General features: G+C 44.4%; 1 protein-coding gene across 2 annotated transcripts in view; it reads right to left on the bottom strand.

Annotated features, from left to right (window-relative positions):
* Positions 1-20,981, bottom strand: part of Atg17 (autophagy-related 17) — a 58,571-nt gene that overhangs the window by 34,482 nt on the left and 3,108 nt on the right. For both annotated transcript variants that reach the window (XM_076907960.1, XM_076907961.1), the window contains exon 2: positions 13,384-13,592. In XM_076907960.1, the coding sequence (XP_076764075.1) occupies positions 13,384-13,592 (209 nt within the window). The remainder of the gene's footprint in view (positions 1-13,383; positions 13,593-20,981) is intronic.

The raw sequence follows: 20,981 nt of genomic DNA, 5'->3' as shown, positions 1-20,981 counted from the left end.
TGCGAGGTTTAAGGGGAAATTGCGCGGCTCACTTCGGTTGGACAGCCAGCGGCGATCGCGACGAGATCGAAAGCGAGGCGAGCCTGAATGAAATTACTATTCGACACGCTCGAATTGCGAATCGCGATTGCCACCGCGGTTCGCGTCGCTGCCGATTTTATCGCGATCGTTTCGAAATTAATTTCACACTCTGTGGGAAATATTTTTTGCTCGACTCAACGGAGATCGTCGGCTATGCTCGCGAATGGGAAACGATGTCAAGGTGGAGAGAGAAAGAGAGACCTGCATTTCACCAGGCGTTTGTAAACGATTTGCCATCCGGTCTGGTGGATAAAAAATTACCTTTCAATAATATTCTACGTTTGAAACGCGTGAGTAGACACATTTTGAATAACGCGAATAACTCGATATCGGATACGATTCGTAATAAACGTTCTCATATATACTTTAATGCGAACATTAATTCCAAAAACTTGTCAAAGGTGGTTTTATTAATAAATTTCAGATATCGCGATTCGCACTTTTTCAATTGGAATCGAGCAACGACACGTGGACGATTAAATTCGACAGAACAACTAGAATAACAGAAGCTTCGATCGATAAACGAGCGTCGATGGAGAACGGCGAGGACGTCGTGTTCTGCACACAGACTACGATTCTTAATAAACGTTCTCATGAAAATTAACTCCAAAAGCTTAACAAAGATAGTCTATCGCGTCAAATTTTAAATTTGCAATTCGCACTTTTCCAATTAAAATCAAGCAACGACACGTGGACGATTAAGTTCGACAGAACAACTAGAATAACGGAAGCTTCGATCGATAAACGAGTGTCGATATAAACGTTTCGTAATAAACGTTTCTATATATACTTAATACGACCATTAATTCCAAAAACTTGACAAAGATAGTCTGTCGCGTCAAATTTAAAATTTGCGATTCGCACTTTTCCAATTAGAATCGAGAAGCGACACGTGGACGATCAAATTCGACAGACCAACTAGAATAACAGAAGCATCGATCGATAAACGAGCGTCGATGGAGAACTGTGAGGACGTCGTGTGACGTCCTCCTCGCACACACACGTGGTCCCTGTCGCATAATGACGCATTGTGCCAAGAGATTCGTTCTAAAATAAAATGATATCGACATTTCGCCAGCTCGAAATAATCGCTGACGGTCAAAGCGAAACGGTGCGAGTGGTGGCGCGGATATGCAAATCGTCGCGGATTAAAGCGTAAAGCCGTCGTAGCGCCGTTCCTCGTGGCCCTCGCGAGGGTAGAAACGTTGTAATCGACTCGCTTCTGTTCGAGCAACGCCGCGAGGAGGAGGAACGCGCTTGTCCGCGCGACGCCATCGCCAGAGAGCTCGAAATCGCGCGATTTCTACGGTCTTCCCATCCGCGTCTACCGCGCGGTTTTCGACCCAACTGGCCCTCGAAGTAGGCAAATGGAACGCCTCGATACTTTTTCTCCACGATTCATACGCGACGCGCCGTTCGTTCTAACTGTTCGATAATTACCAGACGATTCCAGTGGCTGAGAAACGCCACCAGCGGACGAAATCACTCTGCTCCACGCGCATGTTTCACGGATTGATCAATTTACTTATTTAACAGGATTACCATTCGTTTTAAGGAAGCTGAATAAGTTAACCACGCCGAGTCGAGAGTTCCACTTTGGTTCGCCAGTCAGTTTCTCACGTTCTTCCTGTTTTCATTTAAATGCCCTGCTCGATACCAGCTGCCACGTAACATTTATGTAAACCATTAGCAATGCATAGTACTGTTCAATAAAAGATGGAGGAAAAGTAACGTCTTGATCTTCTCGAAGTCATCGACTGTCCTCTTCTGTTCGTATCGAAAATTTATCAAATCGAATTCTTCAAAATCGTCCACGAGAATTCACACGCTCTAATAATCACGCTCGTACACTTTAACTTCTTAAAAGATTTCTCAAAAACTTCTAGGTTCAAAGTTCAAATTTCTCAGAACTTTGTCGCCTGTTTGTCAACTTCGTGTATCTCGAGAATCTCGAAGTCATCGACTGTCTCCTCCTATTCGCATCGAAAATTTATCAAATCGAATTCTTCAAAATCGTCCACGAGAATTCCCACGATCTAATAATCAAGCTCGTACACTTCAGGGTTTAAATTTCTTAAAAAATCTCTCAGAAACTCCTAGGTTCAAAGTTCAAATTTCTCAGAACTTTGTCTCGTCTTCGTCAGCTTCGTGTCTCGAGAAGTGTCACGATCAAGTTTCGACGGTCGTATTTAGTCGAAACGGTGGGTCAAAGACCCAGCCAGGGCCCAGCTCGAGCGCGTACCGATGGCATAAATTAATCCAAGGCCAGCTGGAATAAAAGAGCGAGGGTGACCGCGCGCAGGGGCCAAAAGTAGGCAGAGATCTCGTGCTGCGGCGCCGCGAACGAGAGCAGTGATCAAAGGTGGACAGGTGGTCGTTCCACGAAGATGAAATCCAATTTCGCGCGCGCCTCGAGGCGGAACGGGGATCAGCTGACGGTGGCTCGAGCCAATTGAATCGAATGGCCGTGGAAACGTATCCTCGCGACAGTGGACAGGACGCTCGATGAGCTGGTCGCAGAAAAATCCTCAGCTCCGCGGGGAACCACTCTCGAGACTGTTTCCTCGAGCAGAAGAAACTCAAACCGCTGCTTTCTTCCACGACGCGTTGCGTTCTTCTTCCACGATGCGACGTGTAATCTGTTCCGAGCAAAAAGCTGACCGACTCTGCTTTAAGTTAACTGTTCAGCTTCTTCTATCGTCGTCCATCGATACGAAGCCACTAATCTCGAGCTGTTTGGCATTTTTTCTTTAATTAGGAAGCTGTGTGTGTGAGAAGGTTCGAGGAGTAACGGGAGTTTTCGTTTCTTGGATCACGTCGATGTTATTCCCAGCTAAATACACTTATGCTAGTGATTCTGTCGATCGTTGAAACGCTTCTGGAATCTAGATTTTTGGGATAACGTTTAACTCTCGCAGTAACGCGTTTTCAATCCCGTTTACGCTGGCAAAAAGGACGTCTCTTTGAAATTCTCAGCTCTTGGACGAGCAATTGTTTGATCCTCGCATTTCGTCGGGCTCAAGGCCGCTCCTGTTGGATAACCAATGCTCGTGCAAGCACACAGAGAGTCTGTTCTTGTTTGCACGATTAATACCAACTGGAGTTCGTCGACCCACGTCATCCTCAAACAACAGCCAGCATTACAATTTGCATTTACGTGGGATTTAGATATCCGGTTTGAATATCTGTTACAACGTCGATCGAGATCATGCGAGTGGCTCTGGGTATGCAAACGTGCCAGCTCGTATCAGCCACGAATATGGAATCACGTGTTTGATCTAAGATCATCGCTAGAGAGCTGCTTTGTCGAATTTAAACGCGAACTGCAAATAGTTCGGATACACTAATTCTTCTTTCTTTGGAGTATGGACAGATCTTAACTCAGAGTCGTTTCAAGTCGTTATACATCCCACGCTAATTAAGATTCTCCTCTTCGCGATTCTTCGCGAGATTCGAGGAGGGGAAAAGAAAAAAATTTCCTTCGTGGAATTTCAGAATTTCGAACTTAGAATTCTCGTTTCTATCGCAGTTGTTCAGAACGCGATATACATCCCATGCTAATTAAAATTCTTCACGAGATTCGAGGAGGGGAATAGAAAAAAAATGTCCTTCGTGGAATTTCAGAATTTCGAACTTAGAATTCTCGTTTCTGTCGCAGCTGTTCAGAACGCGTTATACATCCCACGCTAATTAAAATTCTCCTCTTCGCGATTCTTCGCGAGATTCGAGGAGGGGAAAAGAAAAAAATGTCCTTCGTGGAATTTCAGAATTTCGAACTTAGAATTCTCGTTTCTGTCGCAGCTGTTCAGAACGCGTTATACATCCCACGTTAATTAAAATTCTTCACGAGATTCGAGGAGGGGAATAGAAAAAAATGTCCTTCGTGGAATTTCAGAATTTCGAACTTAGAATTCTCGTTTCTGTCGCAGCTGTTCAGAACGCGATCGCCGCTTCAGCAGCTCGCTCGCGTGTCGTATCCGTCAGCTGACTGGTGAAACGTCACGTAAGTGGGTTCGACTATCGATAGAGCGTGCGACAGCCCCGGTCAACGAGTCCTTAAGCGTATGTGGATCGTGACTGGTGGCTGGTCAGACGATCGACCGCGTCTCCTTGGCTTCGCGAACGCATATTTCCTCGATGCAACCAAAAAAAACGCTACTGGCACTTCTTTGCTTCCACACATTCGCCTTATACATCCATTTGTAATCAACCACAAAATTTCTTCTAATTAGAAAACACTTTTGAATGAAATTTGTATCACTGTGACCCATTTAAACTTGATGTTCTTCAAAGAAGGTACCTGTGCGCACACTGGTACTGTGTTCCACACATTCGCCTTGCACATCGATTCACAATCAACCACAAAGTTTCTTCTGATTAGAACACATTTTTCAATGAAACTTGTATCACTGTGACCAATTTAAAGTTGATGTTGTCCTTCAAAGGAGGTACTATTTAAAGAATCGTTGATTAGCGTTGCGAAATCGCTTGTAAAGAGACATTTTTAATAAAAAACCTGCACGCTGAGGAAACACTTTGTCACCGTTATGCGCAACTTCGTTTCGATCTTGTTCGAATACCATCGATTCGTAACCAATCACAAAATTTGTTCTAATTCGAAAACACTTTTCAACGAAGCTTGTATCGCTGTGATCCATTTAAACTTGATGTTGTTCTTCAAAGAAGTTACTGTCTAAAGAATTGTCAGTTAGCATTGCGAAATCGTTCGTAAAGTGACATTTTTAATAAAAAAACCTGCACGCTGAGGAAACACTTTGTCACCGTTATGCGCAACTTTGTTTCGATCTTGCTCGAATACCACGTTACGGTGGAATTACGGTTTAATTGACGGGTTACCAGTCACATCATGGTTAACTGAGGCATTCCACCTGTTTACTTTGAACCGAGTATAGATTGATCCTTGCTGGGTTATGCAACGCACGTGCCACGGATTCTCTATTGAGAGTTAAACGCGGAGCATTAAACAGCGTTTGTTTCAACGATTCTAGGAAGCTCTTCCGGTTAATCAGATTCAATTGCCACGCAATAATAGCCATGGAAAACGTTAACACGTTATTACACGTAGAATAACCGAACGACGTACCCTTTTATCAGTCGTCTTCGTTCTCCGCGAGATCGTTATGTCATCGATTCGGATGCGATCACCTTGGATCAAGCGAGACGAGAGTGACGCAACGAGAAAACGTTCACGAGCGTACGTCGTTTATCAAAGTTCGCGACACGCGTGAACCGTGCACAGCGAATATTCATTTTATCGTCCCATTTCCCGCGAAAGTGAAAACGAACTGCACTGGGGACTTGTGTCGCCCCTGAAATCGTGCTCGCGTGGCTCTAAACTCCTCTGAAGAGAACTACAACCCCACTGAGGGTTGCTCCAGTGAATTACTTTTAAAATTGCACGACTGGAATAACAGACGGATTTGTGAACTTTGATTCTCGAAACGATTCCGTCGCGAACGACAGAATCTTCTGTCTATCGTGAACGTTAATTCGTTCGCGTGGCTCTAAACTCCTTTGGAGCCAACACTACCCCACTGAGGGTTGCTCCAGTGAATTAATTTTAAAATCGAACGAGTGTCTGAAATGACAGATGAATTTGTGAAGTTTGATTCTCGAAACAATTCTATCGTTTGATTGTGAACGTTAATTCGTTCACGTGGCTCTAAACTCATTTGGAGCCACCACAACCCCACTGAGGGTTGCTCCAGTGAATTAATTTTAAAATCGAACGAGTGTCTGAAATGACAGATGAATTTGTGAAGTTTGATTCTCGAAACAATTCTGTCGTTTGATGGTAAACGCTAATTCGTTCGCGTAGCTTTAAACTCTTCTGAAGAGAACCACAACCCCTCTGAGGGTTGCTCCAATGAATTAATTTTAAAATCGAACGAGTGTCTGAAATGACAGATGAATTTGTGAAGTTCGATTCTCGAAACGATTCTGTCGTTTGATCGTCGATATTAATTAATTCACGTGGCTCCAAACTCCTCTGAAGAGAACCACAACCCCACTGAGGGTTGCACCAATGAATTATTTTTAAAATCGAACGAGTGTTTGGAATGACAAATAAATTTGTGAAGTTATATTCTCGAAACAGTTCTGTCATTTGATCGTAAACGCTAATTCGTTTACGTGGCTCTAAATTCTTCTGAAGAGAACCACAACTCCACTGAGGGTTGCTTTAGTGAATCATTTTTAAAATTGAGCGACTGTCTGGAATGACAGATGGATTTGTGAAGTTCGATTCTGGAAACAGTTCTGTTGTTTGATCGTGGACATTAATTCGTTCGAGGAACAGTGATGCACGCGGAAAATTGTGCAGCCTCGAATGGAAAAGTAACGAGTGTTCGATGGAAAATACCGATACGAAGGTTCTACTGTTCTTGGTTTATAAAAAGATGGATGCGAACTGAGCTGAAATATTGTACTTCTCTCATATGCGTCCTTATTCCTTTTTGTCTCTCCAAAATCAATTTTTATATATTTGCACCGTTTATTTCGAAAGTGATGGAAATTCATTTTCTTTTTTTTCGAGAAAATTGAATGTTAGCAGATCTGACAATTTATCGATATGCAATTTGATTATATAAATTTCTTTCAGGCGAATTTAACTAAAATAATTGACAATTTCCAAGCTGCGAATGGATTTACACCATTTTCTAAATAAATGATTCATATTTTGCAGAAAAGTTTGCTAAATTATTGGTACTTAAAAGGATCTCTCGCAGATATCTCGATCGTGATTTTTCACAATTTATAACAGCGTCGCCAGCAAATAAAAAATTAGTATAGTGCACTAAGTAGTGCCTCGTTGAAAAGTTTAAAGATTCTTGGTGATAATTCTCGATGGTCTGATTTTAATCGTCAGATTTGACGAGCTTTTGACGACTGAGCTAATGATCCTCGATTCTTCGAAACGATATTTCCTTAGCCTATAAGCTAAAAATAGAGAATAGATGCAAGAAAACACGACTTTAACGAAAACGCTTGTTCCTTAAAATCCAGTTAAAATTTATTCAACTTTGGGTATCCTTGATCGCTGAAAAAACCGTAATCACGCGGCTAGTTCGCGGTTCTTCTCGCGTTTCGAGGTTTCTCCGGCTCTCAGAACAGTTACACGTCCCAGGCTCCGCAACCGTTGACGCAACACGTGTCTCCGTAACCCAATTTTGCTTAGAAACCGAGCGTCCCAGTTGGAGGTGAAATTATCCAAAAACCATTAGCCAGCGTCTCCGCGACGCCCTTAATTTCCACTCTGTTCGATTAGCGACTCGCTCGACGGTTAACGAGAGGCGTCGTCGGAACGACGTCGCTCACCAAGTTGTCCTTGGTCCCGCGTCAGAATGTGGAACGAGCGAAAAAGATTATCGACGTCTCGACAGAGCCAGTTCGCGAGTCTTTGCAGCGGTGATGCTTCGCTGTTGAATTTTTCTTTTAGCTTACAGCTGAGCTATTTTAAACCATTTTTTGGGTACTTTAAGGTGGCTTTTATTTAGCTATTTTAAGTAATTTTTTGAGTTTTTTTTTATAGTTCTACTTGTGCTATTTGTGAGTGATTTTTGGAATGCAATCATTGCTGGGAAATATCCGATTTCCTTTGAAGAACTGCGCACTGACCCAGCCTAACCTTTAGCCTATTAATAACTAATTAGTGTATGAGTTTCGCAAACGTATTTGGATTGGTTTGTATCTTTAAAAATGCGTGGTTTGGTTCTATCGAATAATGCAGTCGATTCGATGTGATTCGTCGTTTGCTTTGCTCTCGTCTCGCGAGAACATCGACCACGAAATCGAAAGACCCATCCGTCGCTTCGACGCATCGCTAATTCCACATAAAACGATAACGCACCGAGCTGACCCAGTTTCTCTCGTCAGCAAAAAATCGCCTATCAACTGGTAACTCCACGAGCCGTTTCAAAACTTCCTGCACCGTACGAGGGTTGCGTAACCACCGCGATTAATCGATCGCTTTCGCCCAGCCAGGCGGGGTGTTAAAAACTGGTCCCGCTTCGCCTACGAATCGGCGATTGCAGAACGACTGACATTTCTCGAAAGTGCGGATACAAACCGTCGTCATTTTCTGAATTTCACTCGACGATCTTTAGCTACAATCTTCGATCCAAAGGCTGTGGAACGATTAGAACCGATCTTAGTTTTAAAAGGAATAGAATGCAACAATAAAAATGGTCTCACTTTGCCTACTAAACGCCTGATATTTCTCGAATGTGGCGATACAAACCATCGTCGTTTTTCGATTTTCACTCTACGATCTTTAGCTACAATCTTTAATTCAAAGGCTGTGGAATGATTAGAACTGATCTTAGATTTAAAAGGAGTAGAATGCAACGTTAATAAATGGTCCTCCTTCGCCTATGAATTGACGATTGCAGAACAGCTGACATTTCTCGAAAGTGACGATACAAACCGTCGTCATTTTCTGAATTTCACTCGACGATCTTTTGCTACAACCTTGTCCAGAAGCTGTGAAACAATTAGAAGTGATCTCAGATTTAAAAGGAATGGGATGCGATGTTAAGAATGGTCCTTCTTCGCCTACGAATCGGCTGATATTTCTGGAAAGTGGCGATGCAAACAAACCATCGTCATTTTCTGATTTTCAGGCGACGATCTTTTGCTACAATCTTCGATCCAAAGGCTGTGGAACGATTAGAACCGATCCCAGTTGTAAAAGGAATAGAATGCAACGTTAAAAAATGGTCCCACTTCGCCTATAAATTGGCGATTACAGAATGGCTGATATTTCTCGAAAGTGGCGGTTCGAACCGTTGTTGTTTTTCGATTTTCACTCGACGATATTTAGCTACAATCTTCGATCCAAAGGCTGTGGAACTATTAAAAGCGATCTCAGATTTAAAAGGGATAGGATGCAACAAAACGGCTGACATTTCTCAAAAGTGGCGATACAAACCATCGTCATTTTCTGATTTTCACTCTACGATCGTAGCTACAATCTCCAATCCAAAGGCAGTGAAACGATTAGAACCGATCTCAGATTTAAAAGGCATAGAATGCGATAAAACGGCTGACATTTCTCAAAAGTGGCGATACAAACCATCGTCATTTTCTGATTTTCACTCTACGATCGTAGCTACAATCTCCAATCCAAAGGCAGTGAAACGATTAGAACCGATCTCAGTTTTAAAAGGGATAGGACGCGACGTGGATGGAACGCGCGACCCAGTTTCGAGCGACGCGAAGACGTCGCGGTTCGAGTGGCCGTTGATGGCCACGGCTCGCGAGGTGGGACAGATCTTTATCCGTTGGATAAAAGAATCAGGTCAAAGTTGGCTCGCGTGGCTCGTTGACGCGGGTCAAAGTCTTGTTGCGTCTGCGGCTCGTTTGTGTCCTCGCTGAGACTTGGCCGCCAACTTCTCACGTGTCTCGTGAAACTGCTGGCTTGGGGGTTGTTGAATCAAGGGATGCACAGGTTAGTTCGTGGGGGCTGCGAATATGCTAGCAACTTCGAGAGAACGGGATTGTTTCGGATGGTAATTCGGAGAATCGTGCGAGAGGGTGGAATCAACCCTTCCATTGTCAAACTGGAGACGTCGAGCAGAACTTTTGACGCATTTGAATATATTGCAGTCATTTAAATAACTCGATTTCTATTGTACGAGGATTTGTTGCGAATTTATTGAAGATGGTCAAGATCTTACTTTCTTCAGAGAGTTTGAGAAGAAGAAGTGCAGGCAATTATTAATTTATTCTGATCTACAGGTATGAAAGATCTCTCAAATACACCCTTGAACTTCGCATCGCTCGAAGAAGTAATTAATATGATCGTAACTAATCTACAAAATTAATTATCGCATTTTCGAGACACGTTTCGCTGTTTTCAGCGAAAGGATTGAAGATCGCGTACAAACTGGCTACGTTTTATATATATATGTAAGTAGATACATAAATTACGAACCTCTAATGATGTAAATTACGTATTCGCGGCAAAAATTGAATTGCAGATACCAGTTTCAGTATTAATTTGTCATACGTTTTCATTTTTATCGATCCGCTACAAATTACTGCTAAAAAAAAAACTGTCCTTTTTTCTTCAATTCATGCTAATTTACCGCATGGTATATTCAGATACGATAAAACGATTCGAGAAGGGGGGAGAAAAACTACATACCCGCTTGATTGCATACATATTCACGCAAACTAGAATTCATTACCTCGCGTGGATAAATTTTCGAATTTTCCATCGAAACGTCTACAAATGAAATATCTCGAGGATGTGCTTATAACATATCCCAGAAATTCAATAAAAAAGCGATCGAATATCACTAACAAACAACTCAGAAAAGCTACATACGCGCTCGATTGCGTATACATTCATATAAACTAAAATTCATTTCCTGGCGTGGATAAATTTTCGAATTTTCCATCGAAATGTCTACAAATTAAATATCTTGAGGATGTGCTCATAACATATCCCAGAAATTCAATAAAAAAGCGATCGAACACCACTAACAAACTGCTCAAACGTTTCATTTAACGCTGCATAAATTATACGATCATTTTCTAAAAATAATCCCATCCAAACCATATACATATATATATATATATATCCAATTTCAACGCGAGATAGGTGGAACAAAAAACGCGGATTCGCATGGTAAGCGATAAAGTTTTCAATATGTCAGCGTCGAGACGTGACCGCATCGCTGTTTCTTATCCGTAGCTCGCAGAATTGTCTGGCAACCGCAATAAAAAGGGTTCCAACAACGTCCACCGCCATCAGCTGATAAGACTGACGCGCTCGATTCATCAAATTTCGTGGTTCACGGTCGACGAACGAAACTGTTGCGGTTCTGTGCCGCGCGCGACGGATGGGACCGGAAGTGGCGCGGTTCCGCCGCGGGAATCGAAAGCACGAGTCGCTGATCGACTCGAGGGACGATGGAAACGGGTCGACTCGAGACGCGTCGTGTCGAAGCGGTCTCTGTGGTTGCACTATCGATGCATACAGCATCGTGGATCGTGAATTGCCGCGTGAAACTCGAAGCTAAGACAGCAGGGATAATAAAGAAGCTTCGGTTAGCAAGGAATCGATTTCACGGCGTCTGAAAAGAGCGAGGAGTTAACGAACGTAGGATCTACCCACGCTGCTAATGGTTTCTTTATTTGTGAAATATTCAAGGACTCAGCGTGCAATAAAAGTTCGTTGAGAATACACCTTTCGAGGATCCTAATAACGGTCCAAGACCTAAGCTTCGCGTTAATGGAACCCTGTATAACTAAGGTACAGCGGATAATCGCAGGTTCGAACAAGGGTGCAGCTGCGAGGTTTTGCGAGCTTTAGAAAATCTCCACGAAATTCTAAAGAATCGTCTGAGGGCACGGTTTACAGTTTGGAATGCTCAATAGAGGCGAGAGATTGATCGTTGAAACTTGTTTCTGGAAAGCTCGACAAAAGGGGCGCGACAAAACGAAGACGAGCCTTGGAATACAATGAAACGAGGGTCGAGTCCAGGTAAAAGGACGAAAACGGTTTTACCTGACTTGGACTATCCAGGAAACGTTTCGAGCGGTCGTAACGTCGTCCGCTGCGTGTAATAAAATTGCATGCCAGGGAGATACGCGAGCCAGAAGGTGCAGCGACTAATCAAATGCACGATTTGCGTTTAACGGTACGTTGATTGCGCTGTTAACAGACTTCTGTCGTTTAGCTGGCGAACGAGACGTTGTCGCGATGGAAGAAACAACGACGACTCGATTTCGAGGACGCTCAGCGTCTAAGCAACTCTACGTACTCGCGATTTGATTCTCTGTCTCCTCGCGAGGGCGAAAAACGACATCTCTCGTCCTCGCTCGAGAGCTGGCTCTAACCATTAAGAGTAGCGATCGCTTGCAAATTATTTATGTAATGCAATTACATAACTGAGTCACGTTGCGATGAAATGCAACAGGATGATCGAGCGAGTGACTTCAGACATTTTTCTAGGCGACTCGAAACTTGTAATTGGGATCACGCGACGCAGACTGCAACGCTTCTGTTCTCCACCAGGACGCTGGTAGTTCAACGTGGACCATGAGAGTCTGATACAGAACTTTGTTGCTTCCAGTTGAGCGTTAGAAACGAGAGACAGTCTGATGTGGAACAGAGGAGTCGAATCGCACCGTGAAAGGTTAACGCGCAATCTCTTCGAGCAATTTGTTCTTGCAGAAAGCAGCTGGGGAAGCAGAAGAGGAAGAACAGAGCCAGCTATGATCGACGTGCTCGCGATAACGGGCTACGAAAGGCAGATGTATCTGGGTTTTCAATGAGCAACTACAGCGATTCGATCGCTACTTGTCACTCTAATTGCCAGGGGGGCGATGAAGCTGCGCAGCTCCGTGCGCTAATCGCAGGGACCAGCTGATTAACATCGATCAATCGCGCTTCAAAGTATTCGATAAACGTTCACCGTCCAGCTGGGATCGTATCTTAATTGCACTGTCGTTGCACATCGTATGCTTTGCTGCAAAGTATCAAAACATGTAGTTTGAAGGTTTGCAAAGGTTTATCTCGTTTTGGAAAAATAGTCTAACGAGTGGCTTACGTTTCTTCGTTGCGCTGCTTCGCAGAGACAACGTTCGAGATTGTCTAGTTGTTGCAGAAGTGTCGCTATCATCGCGTTGATATCGTCTGTCTCCATTTTTCTCTGCTCGCGAGTGCTCCACTGATAGCGATCGTTATTATGTGCCTCGAGTAAGATTCCAGCTCGTGTCACCTCTCTCTTCGTTTTCTTCGCCAAGTTCTCTTCATCTCGCGTGTAACCTCGAGTTTGTCAAATTCTTAACTGTTCTTAACTGTATCTGACATTCGAGTGCAGTAACGAATGAGAACCAGCTGGAAACTTGCTCAAAATTCCAAGTAGAATTCGTGACATCCCCAAATTTGTGTTTCAATCTATCACTACAGAAAAATCCTTAACTATACGTAACATTCGAGTAGAGTGACGAATGTTAACCACCTAGAAGCTTGCTTAAAATTCCAAGTAGAATTCGTGACATCCCCAAATTCAATCTATCACCAGAGAACCTCGATTTATCGATAAAGAACTGATAAATGAAGACGTTGAGGGATTGAACCTGCAATTGAACCCTTAACGACCATAATTCATCTTAATTCAGTACAGTTACCAACTATGTTTCACTCTACACGTCGCAAAAACGAAGACGCGAGTTTTTTACGTAGGAAACGACAGAAAGTGAGCGAGGCAGAGAGGTTTAAAGTGAAGTAAAACTACGTTTAAATGGTAAAAAAAGATGGCCACTTACCGGAACCGTAGTCTATGCTTGGCGTGGGTGGAAGGTGGCTCTCGATGGCGGCCTTGCTGAACAAATAGATCGGATTTGTATCGGTCCCGGCAGAATAGGAGCAGACACGCGTGCTCGGCTCCAGGCTCTCGCCACCGCTCATCAGGAGCACCTGGTGCGCCGCGACCACGCCGCATTCTCTCTCGATCGCTTCGCTCAGCTCGGCGACTCTGCTCAAAACACAGAGAAAAATCGTATTAATTAACGTAGCAACAATAATCGTTTCTATTACAACCGCGACGAAGCATTAAAAATTGCTAAGAAACGCAGAAACAGGATCCTTCGTCGCAAAATGAAATAATTTGCACGCGTCGAGAAGTATCGTGGAATCTCATACGAAGAGAACAAATCAAACATCAAAAATTACTAAGAAACGCAGGAACAAATTCTTCATCCGTCGTGAAGTGAAATCATTCTCACGCGTTTAAATATCGTGAGATCTTATAGGGAAATCTCTTAGGGAACAAGTGGTTAATAAACATGACAACAATAATTTAGTCTATGTTTCACTTTGGACGCGATGAAGGATCAAAAATTGCTAAGCAACGCAGGAACAAATACTTCATCGCGAAATGAAATAATTCTCACGCGTCGAGAAGTATCGTGGAATCTCATAGGAAGAGAACAAGTGGTTAATAAACATGACAACAATAATTTAGTCTATGTTCCATTTCAGAGGCGACGAAGGATCAAAAATTGCTAAGAAACGCAGGAACAGATCCTTCATCGCGAAATGAAATAATTCTCACGCGTCGAGAAGTATCGTGGAATCTCATAGGAAGAGAACAAGTGGTTAATAAACATAGCAACAATAATCTAGTCTATATTCTACTTCAGACGCAACGAAGGACCAAAAATTGCTAAGAAACGCAGAAACAAATTCTTCATCGCGAAATGAAATAGTCCTCACACGTTTAAATATCTTGGAATCTCATAGGAAGAGAACAAGTGGACGCTGGACAACTTAGAAATTCAAATGTTAAGACAAGTGCATCCGCGATGCCACGCATGATTAAACAGGAGCAAGGAAACAACTATATTAATAAACGTAACCACCGTAATCGTTTCGATTTACAGCCTCGACGAGGTATCGATAATTGCCAAGAGACGCACAGGAACAGATTCCTCATCCGTCTCGAGACTCCAAATAAAATAATTCCCACGCGCGAAGAAACCTCGTGGAATCTCCTGGAAATCGAGCAAGTGGACGCTCGACGGCACAGAAATTTCAAATGTTCGAGGCAAGTGCATCCGCGACGATACGCATGATTAAACAGGAGCAGGAGACAACTTCGTTGAGGAGTCGAACGCCAGTGTCGAGACGGGTCGCTTTTAAAACGATCTTAGCAGACGATCAACTCGACGATAAACCGGAACAGTCGTACGGCTTCAGCGTCGTCGATGCTGCGATTAAGGTCAAGATTATCTGTGCCCGTATCAGCGAGCTGGCTGCTCTCAGAGCCAACAAAAGTACGAGTAATTGGGGTAACTTGGAAGACTTCTGCGTAGCCGAGCGGGCAAATCCGCGATCGCGCCTCAGGTCGATGGGAACACGCTCGAGAGCGCGCGCTGTTCGACCTGGTTCTCCGCGAGGCGTTCTCGCGCTGTAATTACCGGATGGTGCGTTTCCGTAATTCGCGAAACGAGGAGAACGCGTGGAGAAGGGAGAGAAAAACGTGCCTGGCGGTTAACCAGGCCCTTACTTTCGATCTCGAACGCGACTCCGCTCTTGCGACTACGTTTCTGCTCGATCGACAGAGCATCGAACAGCGGATGCAACGGTGGACGAACAACCTGCGAGCAATGTTAATTGGAGACGAAACTGCAACGCGAGCTGCAACCGTGGCCAATTATGTCAAGGCGATATCCATCGAGGCGGCTGGTGAAACGAGCACTGTTCGAATCGAAGAAAAGTGGAGGCCAACGTGGCTCTTCTACCGATTCCTCCGCGTCGTTTTGGTACCAGCTGATCTCTGTTCGTCGATTGATTCGCGATTCGACTCGCGTCGTTCTCGTATCCGTTGATTAACCTTGCCAAGGGTGACGACACGCGTCGCACTCTTACGTTGCGATTTCTTTTACGCGAGCGATTCAGCGATGAAAACGAGAGAAGCAGCGAGGAAATTCGCGGTGGCGACTCGCGATGCAATTTCAAACCAGATGAAGCGGATGCTGCGTCGCGTGAATAACGCGGAACGACGCGCGACGCCAGGCGGTTACGTTCAATTTCATAAGTTCGCCATGATTCTTGAACCTGACACGTACCACGGACGCTCCGCTTCGAATAAACGCGTTTAGAGGGGAATATAAAACAGGCCATGGAAGACCTGGCGATACGTGGTCCATTCGAAACGTATCCGTTCAGCGACCAGTTCGATGTGTCCGCGAGTTGTTCAAGCATTCTGATACGGAAACTTGGGAGAAATGACGCGACTGGCGTCACGCGTCTCCCATGTGTCTTAATTAGAACACAGACGAGTCTCGTTTGGAGTGTGACTGAGTGTGAAAATCAGCGAAAACCTGCGAGACGTTTCATCTAAGGCGACGAATCGATCGACTATGCTAAACGCGACGTGTGTATCGCGTTTATGCGGTCATAAAACGAAGCTGTTGCTAACAGAGTGGCCAATTAACGAGGTACGACGTGGGTGGTAAATTTGTTTCGCGAATTTCCGGGGCATCGCGACCCTCTCGAACCGTGTTTGTCGTGGCCTCGACTCGATGGTTAATGATCGACTGTTCCAGCTGGAGTATAAATCGCAATTAAATCACAGCGTGTTTACCCTTCCGCGTTTTAGCGGTACGCTTTGTAATTACGCGCGGGTGCGAGAATGAAAGCGACGGAGCAAAGGCGCCACGCTGGATCGGCACACATCGTTAATTGCCACGGCGAACGAGGTCGCTGACCGACGCGACCACGCGGTCTTTAATGCACAAATATTGGAGGTATTTAGCAAAAACCAGCGTCTACACTGCGCGTGGGATTATTAGAACTGTTCAACTTCGCGTGTGTCTTTCAGAGGAGCTTTCAATTGCTTGCAAAGTTCTGCTGAGACTCCTTAGCAATACTATTTTTATTGTTTGCAAAGTCCTGCTGAGACTCGTTAGCAAATACTATTTTTATTGTTTGCAAAGTTCTGCTGAGAATCTCTGGGAATACTATTTTAATTGTTTGCAAAGTTCTGCTAAGACTCGTTGGCAATACTATTTTTATTGTTTGCAAAGTTCTGCTGAGAATCTCTGGCAATCCTATTTCAATTGTTTGCAAAGTTCTGCTGAAACTCCTCAGCAATACTATTTCAATTGTTTGCAAAGTTCTGCTGAAACTTGTTAGCAATACTATTCTTATTGTTTGCAAAGTTCTGCTGAGAATCGCTGGTAATACTACTTTAATTGTTTGCAAAGTACTACTGAGAATCGCTGGTAATACTACTTTAATTGTTTGCAAAGTTCTGCTGAGATTGATTGACAATACTATTTTAATTGCTTGCAAAGTTCTGCTAAGATTTATTGACAATACTATTTTAATTGTTTGCAAAGTTCTGCTAAGATTTATTGGCAATACTATTTCAATTGTTTGCAAATTTCTGCTGAAGCTCTCTATATAGCAATACTATTTTTATTGTTTGCAATGTTCTGCTGAAACTCGTTAGCAATACTATTTTAATTGTTTGCAAAGTTCTACTGAGGCTTGCTGGCAATACTATTTTAATTGCTTGCCAACTTCTGCTGAAACTCGTTAGCAATACTATTTCGATGAGACTCGCTGGCAATACTATTTCAATTGTTTTCAAAGTTCTACAGAGTCGTTAGCAATATTATATTAATTGTTTGCAAAGTTCTGCAGAAGACTGACTGGCAATACTAATCGCAGCGAATTAAAGCACAGTTCGAGCACGTGATAACCCACAGGCACAGCTGGGCGCGCTGGTTAATTGCTTAGGGAGATTCGAAAAAGAGCCACGAGAGCTTTGGGGAACCATAAATTGCGGAAGTGGGTAAAACGGGTCTGATGGTACCACGAATCAACGTTGACGGGGGGTCAGACGATCTGTCTGACTGACGATAGTTAATTCCACTGTGCTTAAATTGATTTACTGCCGCTGAAAGTGGAAGCTGATGGGTCCAGGTGAACGCAACGATCTTCTCTGATCCCTCACCGATTGTGCGCCATTTAATGCCTCGACAAAACACGAACGAAAGCCTCACAACTAAAATGAAGGAAAATCAAATCAAGTGGCAGTTATAAAAAATTCATTTACCCATTTGCAACGAACAAAACGATTCTGTACCAATCTCTAATCCTTCGTGAAACTATGGAATGCAATTACTCAAAAATTCGTTTGAAAAGAACCCTCTACACACGATCGATCGTCCGATTTCAATAATTCAACGCGCGACACTGGCGACTAGATAAATCAGAAACGACGTGGCCGCGTTTCTATGCAAACAACCGGCAGCGAGTCAATAATAAACGTTTTTTTATCTCGCGGATAGGAGCAGTGTCCCGTGTTTGCTATCGCGAGCGATTAAACCGATCTTTCGAACACAGAGGCCACAGCAGCCAACCTTAGAGAGGCCTGGATCTGTCAGGCTTTCTTTGCGCTGTTTTGCCAGGTAAAATCGCGTTTCGCTTACTCATCGCAGGGTACGCGAAGCGTAACGCGGTTTAATCGGAATAATGGAGGCACTGCAGGCATGTGTGTGCCATTGCAAAACCAGGGTGGCTCTTTATTGGTCGAGCTGGCGGTTTGCAGGTTTTATTTTCCTAATTCACGTTAGCCTCGTTCCAGCGCGAACTTTTCCACAGTTCGTACCGTTAACAACCGTTCCCGTTCCTGCGCGAACAACCGTCCAGCCTTGGCTCGTTTCGGGACGAAAGTTCTGCTCGTTTCCTCCTCGACGTCCCGTGGAAACGAGTTCGCGATCTCCACGTTGTAATTTCTCAGCTTGTTTACGATTGTCGAGCCTCTCCGTTCGATTCGCGATCGTTCTCGATTTCGAGTCGATTCGATTCTCGACCTGCTCGATGGCTTTTCATCGATTGTTACGCGATGGTTTGAAAAAGTGATCGCGTGTAATTTACAAGCGATCGTACTTCGCGTGTTGGCCAATCTAACGTCGTGTAACTTTCAAGTTACATATTGAAACGTGAATCTATGCTTCCATTTTCAGTTTCGATCCGTGTTCGTTCTCGATTTCGAGTCGATCGATGGCTTTTCATCGATTGTTACGCGACGGTTTGAAAAAATACTCGCGTGTAATTTACAAGCGATCGTACTTCGCGTGTTGGCCAATCTAACGTCGTGTAACTTGAAAGTTACATATTGAAACGTGAATCTATGCTTCCAATTTTCAGTTTCGATCCGTGATCGTTCTCGATTTCGAGTCTCGACCCGTTCGATGGCTTTTCAGCGATAGTTACACGACGAAAAGGAAACGAGCGACTGTTTGAAAAAGTGCTCGCGTGTAATTTACAAGCGATCGTACTTCGCGTGTTAGCCAATCTAACGTCGTGTAACTTTCAAGTTACATCTATGCTTCCATTTTCAGTATCGCCTCGTATCTTCGCCAGTATTTTTATACTACTTTACACGTGTAATGGTCGCATGGTTCTGTTTATCGATTTCTTGTATCGATATAAAAAATCCTAACCGATCGAGAAGAATCAGAGTGCCATAAATCAACTTTCTCCGTGTTGGTTGTAAAGATTGGGCGATGCTGAGAACGAAACGTGCGAGTCCCATCGAAGGATTGTCATTTCAGGGTGAAACACGAACGAACAGAAACGGTTTTTACGATCGCAGCTTGCTTCGACAACCGAGTCGAATTCGGCGAGAGTCCTCGTCCGTAAAGATACCTCAATCCTACGTCAATATCGTGGCTGATAATTACGAGGAGCGTTATTTGAACAGAGCAGAAACGGCGCGCAGACACGTCCAAGTATCCTACTTTCTTATCGAAAAAGGCGAGGTCCGTTTTACGAGCTAACTCGACTACAGAAAATTTATCGATAATCCCTCGCGTCCCCCTGGCGAATGTTTACGAGTCGTCCGCGAGGCTCGCAATAAAATATAAAAACGAGGCTCGCGCGCGCACGAGGATTGGCTTGAGCAGGTCCGCGAGTTCGCGTTCACCCGTTCACTCGATCGAAGCAACGGGGTTAACTCCTTTTCAATACGACTGACTCTCGATTGACGCTAACTTCCCTGCCACCAGACGGCTAATCGAATCGAAAAAGAACCACGTCGATTAGTATAATGGGAAAGCGTGGTAGGCTTCGACACGGTTATCTCCTTAATTATTGTGCATTCGTTGCCTGCCGTTCGTCGAATAGAACGTTCTCCTCGCTCTCGACGAAGCACTGAACGGTAACTGTACGCTAGAAAGTAAATCGACGCTACCAGAGAGACTTCAGGATAAGTTCGAGGTGGTTTAAGGGTGCGAACGAAATCGTCTGCTCCATCAGAAGCTAAAGAAATACTGATTAATCGAAACGAAGCGAGAAACAACTGAAGATCATCTCAAAATGAAGTTTCGCAATGATCGCATCGCGGACAGTGCCTCGAGGGACATTTAAAAACCCACTCGTTTCGAAGGATGAAGGCAGCGCTCATTTAGGGGTGCGAACGAAATCGTCTACTCTATCAGAGGCTAAAGAAATATTGATTAACCGAAAGAAGGCGCGAAACAACTGAAGATCGTCCCAAAACGAAGTTTCGCATTGGTCACATCGCGGATGGTGCCTCGAGAGGCGTTTAAAAGCCCACTCGCTTCGAAAGATGAAGGCAGCGCTCGTTTAAAGGTGCGAACAAAATCGTCTGCTCCATCAGAGACTAAAGAAAGACTGATTAACCAATGCACGAGGCGCGAAACAACTGAAGATCGTCCCAAAACGAAGTTTCGCAATGGTCACATCGCGGATGGTGCTTCGAGGGGCATTTAAAAGCCCACTCGTATCGAAAGATGGAGGCAGCGCTCGTTTAAGGGTGCGAACGAAATCGTCTGCTCCATCAGAGACTAAAGAAAGACTGATTAACCAAAGCACGAGGCGCGAAACAACTGAAGATCGTCCCAAAACGAAGTTTCGCGATGGTCACATCGCGGATGGTGTTCAAAAGCCCACTCGTTTCGAAGGATGGATGCAGAGCGCTCGCATTAAGGACTTGGCCGAGTTTTTGCTCGCAGGTCAGACTCGTGTGCGCGAGACGAGCCAACGCTCGCCCACGTTCGACACGCGGATTTCATTACTATTTTCGTAGCCACCTGCACTTGCCCGTTCTCCTCCTCTCGCTCTCCACGCCACAGTTCGCCTCTTGTCCCCGATCGCTCGCTGAGAAAATCCTCTCGAGCACGACCGCGGCGTGTGTGCACCCACACGCGCTCGATAGACGAGCCTGTGTGTCGCAATTCGCCTCACCTTCGACGGATCCTTGACACTTCTCGCCGCTGCTGGAAGTTGCTAAACGATCGCGTGGCCCGCCATCGAGGAACAGTTACGCCACTGCGCGTCGACTGTGGTCGCGCTGTGGGACACGCGAGCAGGAGTGTACGCGCGT

This window comes from Xylocopa sonorina, chromosome 17, assembly GCF_050948175.1.
Source record: "Xylocopa sonorina isolate GNS202 chromosome 17, iyXylSono1_principal, whole genome shotgun sequence".
Taxonomy (NCBI): domain Eukaryota; kingdom Metazoa; phylum Arthropoda; class Insecta; order Hymenoptera; family Apidae; genus Xylocopa; species Xylocopa sonorina.
This window is presented reverse-complemented; position numbering and strand designations above follow the sequence as displayed.